This window comes from Borostomias antarcticus (assembly GCF_949987555.1).
Source record: "Borostomias antarcticus genome assembly, chromosome: 3".
NCBI classification, from domain to species: domain Eukaryota; kingdom Metazoa; phylum Chordata; class Actinopteri; order Stomiiformes; family Stomiidae; genus Borostomias; species Borostomias antarcticus.
This window is the reverse complement of record NC_140236.1, coordinates 4,267,129-4,273,128: the sequence shown is the minus strand read 5'-3', so window position 1 is coordinate 4,273,128 and position 6,000 is coordinate 4,267,129. Positions and strand designations below refer to the sequence as shown.

Here is a 6,000-nt window from a genome sequence, read left to right as displayed (position 1 = left end):
AACATAGGCCTATTAATGTGGTCAAATACATTGAATTGAGATGTTGTGCAGTGGAGTTCATTTTAATCTGTGTTCCTCTTGTTTTCTTTCATGAGCTCTGACGTCCTGGTGCATAAACAATAAAGAATCATTATTTATCACAAGTACAGTACCGCCGCCTACCAGTGTGGGTGTGAACGGAAACCGGAGTCATGGTTAGGGACGTGTTATAGCAAGTTCTGTGTGCAGCGGAACAGAATGCACGAATACTGGAAGTTCTTTTAAGGCGGTGATTTGATGACATCATTAGCCTAGTTGCTGGATTTCGCCATGAAGAATCATCGCTGCACTGCTGTTTACATCTTTAAGTAGCTTATAGTAAAAGAGAAAGTAAATAGTTGTTTCGTTTACACGGAGCAGCTGTCTCCACTCTCTTCGTCTACTGTAGATGGACCATTACTGTGCTTTCCAATGAGCGATTAGACTAATAAGCGATTGACAGTACGCTAGTGCGAGTGCTGCCGTGACCTTTTTAACAAGTGGTGGTTGCAGAGCGTAGGAGGTGGGAAGAAGTAGCCTGCCGTGCGCTCTAGTCTCTCTGCTGACTACTGATCGTTTGTGTCGAAGCTCAACATGGAGGCCCAGACACAATATCTCCGGGAGGAGATCAACAGCACAGTATGGGAAGTCCCGGAGAAGTACTCTCGATTGAAACAAATCGGAACAGGGGCGTACGGTTCCGTATGGTGAGTCGCTGACGTTACTGTAAACGCCAGCCCCATGCTGGCTGTTTTTATTGTCAAACAGGTTCTCACACACTAGCCTGTTATGGTTGCTTTTGTTATGATACAATGTTACAGTTTCTGCTGTGGCTTTAATCTCAAGGGATATAATAGTGGATTTAAAAGTAGCTTTTTCTATCAACCTCGCTCAAATGCGAATGACACAGCATAAACAATAGCTTACTCATCGTTTTGTGTGATGATAAGGTGCGTTTGCAATAAATGTTAGGCTACTATAAGCAATACCTTTAAGATTCTGCAGTCAGCGCTCATCGTTCAGGACACGGTTTTACTTCCAATGACTTGTAAGCATTATTACTCAATCTTAGGGTTTTATTGTGTTCTTGAATCCTAGGAGCATTTTATTTGGTGTAGCCTACAGAAGGCTACACAATTCTGGGGAGGACAATAATGTTGAAATAATTGAATGTAATGTTATTGCATTGATATTGTTTCCCCCTGCCTCAGCTCAGCAATAAACGGGAAGACTAAAGAGAAAATAGCCATCAAAAAGCTACACAGGCCCTTCCAGTCAGAGATTTTCGCTAAGAGGGCCTATCGAGAATTACGACTTCTGAAGCACATGAAACATGAAAATGTGAGTATCAGGCCACACACTTGCACAGGTAAATGGGGGAACTCTATTTTCTCAATAAAGCTCTGACACTCAGAACCTGTTCCTTGACTTCCTGTTCGTCCCTCCCTTCCTCCAGGTGATAGGACTCCTGGATGTGTTTACTCCTGCCCACGGGCTGGACGACTTTCAAGACTTGTGAGTATATTCGCAGCTGTGACATCAGACAAGACAAGCCCCACAGGCCATGTAAGAGGTGTCTTTGATTATTTAGCAGAATGTGTAGATACTGACCCCCCAAAAACAGCTTAAACCCCCTTGAGGGCAAGTAGTGATTACCACTGAGGTAACCAAACAGGATGGCCAATCACAGGACAAATATGAACAGGCTTTACGCATACAGTAGCTGCTATTACCCAGTGACCTTACTCTTCTCAGAACACAGGAAATTGTTTTCTCTTATTGGGGACTAGCCCGATCGGTCGCTGGATCTGGATGTTGATCCCCTGTAATTCCTCCAAGTCTCAGAGAGCAGGATTGAGTTTCCTCTAAACTCTGAACAGAACTCAGTCGTCTGGACACCGTTAAAAGAATTAAGAGGAACTACAAGGAAGTGATACTGTCTCGCTATGCATGTAAATGATGTTAAGATGGGGTTTTCCTTTGTTGTAATGTTGTTTCTCTGTCTGTCTGTCTGTCTGTGTGTGTCTATCCGTCCGTCCGTCCATCTAGCTACCTGGTGATGCCTTACATGTTTACAGACCTTTCTAAAGTCCGCGGGCTTCTCTCAGAGGACAGAGTCCAGTTCCTTGTCTATCAGATGCTCTGCGGACTAAGGGTGAGGTTGTTTACTTGAAAGGAGACAGTTGCGTGACGGCAGCATTATCGATCTTGGTCTGCATTGATTACTACTCTTAGCTACCTACTCACACTACTTGATAACACTACAGTAACTGATACCACGCTGCTTTTTCCCTTTCTTGCCACGACAGTACATTCACAAAGCTGGCATCATTCACAGGGTAAGTGAATTGAGAAATGGTACAGAAACCTGGCATAAAACGGAGATCATTTCTATTACTTAACATGGGAAGATTGTTTTTAATTCTTCATTGGCATTGATTCATAGCTACTCTGCCCTAACAGGTAGGATGAGTAGCCTGAGCAGTATTCCCTCTGAGGTGTCTGTATGCATGTCTAGAGTTGTTAAGACACACCCTGGCTATTGCTTTTCTTTCTACTACACCACCCAATTGTAAATAAGTAAGCCTTTGAGAAGCAATGTTTCTCGGGCCTAGTAGGGCAGGAGCCTATCTGCTGTTTCTATTTCTGTAGCGTGCGGCAGCTTGATGTACAAGTACATCAACATGACGCTAGTATATTGCAGGGACTTACCCCCAATCCAACCCTTGATGCGAGTGCCAAGCAGGGAGTCATCGAGTACCATTTTTATAGTCTTTGGTATGACTCGGCCGGGGATTGAACTCACACTCCCACTTTCAGGGCGGACACTTACCGCAAGGCCACTGAGCTGGTTATACCCACCCAATTGTACTGTTTAGAAAATATGTTGAATTCAAGGATGGAATTAAGCTATAAACTGTATGTTGTATGACAGTTGTAAAGAAGTAATACTTAGAGTTATATTAGTGTGTCAAAATTCATCAACAAGATCTATCAGACTACAGTATATTATCTGCAACTGTATATTTAAAACTGTTCATTTCTTTACTTAATTTTCTGTTGTAGGACCTAAAACCTGGAAACTTGGCTGTCAACCAAGACTGCGAGTTGAAGGTGTGTATCCTGATTCAATCAATAGGTGCAGAAGTCAAATCAATGAGAATAATGCTCCTTTTACTCGTTCATTCAGATCCTGGACTTTGGTCTGGCTCGCCACGCTGAGGCAGAGATGACGGGCTATGTAGTGACCCGTTGGTACCGGGCCCCAGAGGTCATTCTAAACTGGATGCACTACACTCAGACTGGCAAGACAATAATAGCTGTTACACACTCTCACCCACACTAAAACAGGGGCTTTGATTTACTCAGCATGTCAAGTAGTCAGTAGTACCATGTCTAAGACAGTCATTTGATCAGTTGGCTTATTTTTGGAAGTGCTTACACTAGTTCATCAGTTAATTCAATTTAAGTTGAATTGCCTGTCATATATTTTCTAACTTATTCTGTAACTTGGCCTTCAGGTCACCATTTACATGATTAATTATCTCTAATGTTTGTTTTCTTACTCCTTAACTCACAGTGGATGTTTGGTCCGTGGGGTGCATCATGGGAGAGATGATTAATGGGAAGACCCTCTTCAAAGGAAAAGACTGTATCTTTTCAGCCTCATGGGCATGTATTATTTTATGGGTGAATCTCAAAAGTCTTTCATTGATTCCTTGCCACCTTACTCTATCACTGTGAGGATGCAAGAAATTAAGGAAATGTCCAACCCTTGTCTGTGGCCACCTTTTTAGATATCTGAATACATTAACATGCAGGTGGTAGCCAGCCTTGTGGAAGCGGGGGGTTATTTCGCAAAGATCCCGTTGCTCGGCAAGTTGTTGAGGGGGGGGGTGCTGACAGATTATTTTGATTGGCGTGCGAGTTGTTGACGGGGGACGGGGGGTCTTCAATCAATCAATCAAAGCTTTATTTGTATAGCGCATTTCATACCCAGAGGCAACACAATGCGCTTTACAGAGAACAAGGGAGGTGGGCTTAAATTCGGGACCTTTGGTCGTGAGGGGGGGTTCGTTCGATCCACCCGATCCCCCCCCCCTGGCTACGGGCCTGACATGTCCGAATGTTTTTGGCCGGAGAGACCCTTGACTGTAACCAGATATGGACCAGCTGACCCAGATTATGAAAGTGACTGGAGTACCAGGACCTGAATTCATACAAAAACTTGACAGTCCAGAGGTACATTTGACACTTGGATGATGCCATAACCAGACTGAATGTTTTCAAATAATGTGTGAGGCATTTGTTTCTTATTGGAATATGCCCCACAAATCTGTTCTCAACCTTTTGTATTTTGTCAGCACATGAAATTGAGTTGTCTCTTGTATCTTCCTTCTGCAAACAGGCCAAAAGCTACGTGAAAACGCTCCCTCACTTTCCACGAAAGGACTTCAATTCGTTGTTCCCAAGAGCCAGTGCACAAGGTGAATTCACAGAACTGCATTCAAATCACAGTTGTAAAAGCACATGCCAATTCTGTGGACTAATAAAGAACTGAGGCTTGATGGTAGCCTCCATATGACATCCATATGACATGTTTCTGACTTTATTTCTCCATAACCTCCAGCTGTTGACCTGCTGGAGAAGATGCTGGTTCTTGATGGTGAGGCTCGGGTGTCAGCAGAAGGAGCCCTGGCACACCCCTATTTTGATGGCTTGAGGGACCCAGAAGACTGCCCAGAGCCACAGCCCTACGATGACAGCCACGACAACGCCACACTGCCCCTAGAGGACTGGAAGCGTAAGTCTCCAGCAAAATGCCAGAGGATTTTTTCCACTGGTTTCAAATCTTGAAATGCAATCACTTTCAAATGTATCTGATAGTGGATGTGGTCCTTTTGTACAACTTATCATTCCGTTCTTTGCTGTTGCTCTGTAGGATTATCCTTTAAAGAGGTGAAGAACTTTGTGCCATTCCCAAGGCGCGACTCCAAGAGAAGAAACACATTGACAATATCCCCGTGATCCCATGCTGTGCCAGATAACACTCAACTTGATGCAACCCAATCAGCAGTTTTAGAATAATCACACACACACACACACACACACACACACAACACACACACACATACTGTGGTGGTGGGCTTAGTAGAAAGTAAAGTGCTGGATTGGTGGTTTCTCTTTTGAATCCCCCCCGCCTCCCCCAACAAGTGATATCTTTGGTTTCAATTATTAAAATGTGACACAATTTAATGTTACTTACTTACTACTTACAATGTCATGTTGCTTAACTGTGCACGCCACAGTATAAATGTTATTTTCTATGTAAGGACATTATGGAATTTATGGCATATGTTTTGTAGAACTTTGTTTTCACAATAAATTGTGAATGATACAGTTCGTCCTCTGTCCTCTGTTGCCCATCACAGGGTTCAGCAAGTTCAGTTCTAGTTCTGACATCTTTATGATCGATTATTTATTGTCCTTTACAGGAAATTCATTTTCGTGTCTGTACAGTGCTGATGATCAGGGACTATATACATCCAAATGTACAGCATGTGTACAGTATAGAATAGAGTAAATAAAGAATATGTACATACATAGTCTAGTCTGTATAAATATATATGTATATGAGTACACATACATACATACATACATACATACATACATACATACATACCTGTACATACATCCAGGCTGTACAGATATATCTAGTAATACTATCTGGTAATACACATACATAAACACATGCACACCTCCACAACACTCAGAAACACTCAATGTTACACTGTTATACAGTCTGATGGCTGCTGGCACAAAGGAACGTCTGAACCGCTCCGTATTGCACCTGGGTGGGAGGAGCCTGTGGCTGAAAGTGCTCCCCATCTGCCACAGCTCGTCATAGAGGGGATGGGAGGGGGTTGTCTAGAATGGAAAGTTGCCACAGTCTCCAGGCTGTCCAGTTGTTGCCCCACGACA

At 43.2% G+C, this 6,000-nt stretch overlaps 1 protein-coding gene across 1 annotated transcript; it reads left to right on the top strand.

Moving 5' to 3' along the window:
- The first annotated feature begins 230 nt into the window (after window positions 1–230).
- On the top strand, window positions 231–5,466 carry mapk13 (mitogen-activated protein kinase 13). The gene is made up of 12 exons (XM_084435901.1): window positions 231–725; window positions 1,230–1,359; window positions 1,475–1,533; window positions 2,068–2,173; window positions 2,328–2,357; window positions 3,085–3,132; window positions 3,209–3,323; window positions 3,599–3,670; window positions 4,181–4,260; window positions 4,427–4,505; window positions 4,649–4,822; window positions 4,961–5,466. The coding sequence occupies exons 1-12, from the start codon at window positions 613–615 to the stop codon at window positions 5,044–5,046; spliced, it is 1,092 nt and encodes a 363-aa protein (XP_084292027.1). The 5' UTR covers window positions 231–612; the 3' UTR covers window positions 5,047–5,466.
- Window positions 5,467–6,000: the final 534 nt, after the last annotated feature.

Coding starts and splice junctions, on each gene's coding strand:
- mapk13 (XM_084435901.1), top strand. CDS start 613: ATGGAGGCCCAGACACAATATCTCCGGGAGGAGATCAACAGCACAGTA. Junction 1,360..1,474: donor AGCACATGAAACATGAAAAT/GTGAGTATCAGG, acceptor CCCTTCCTCCAG/GTGATAGGACTCCTGGATGT. Junction 4,506..4,648: donor CCCAAGAGCCAGTGCACAAG/GTGAATTCACAG, acceptor CATAACCTCCAG/CTGTTGACCTGCTGGAGAAG.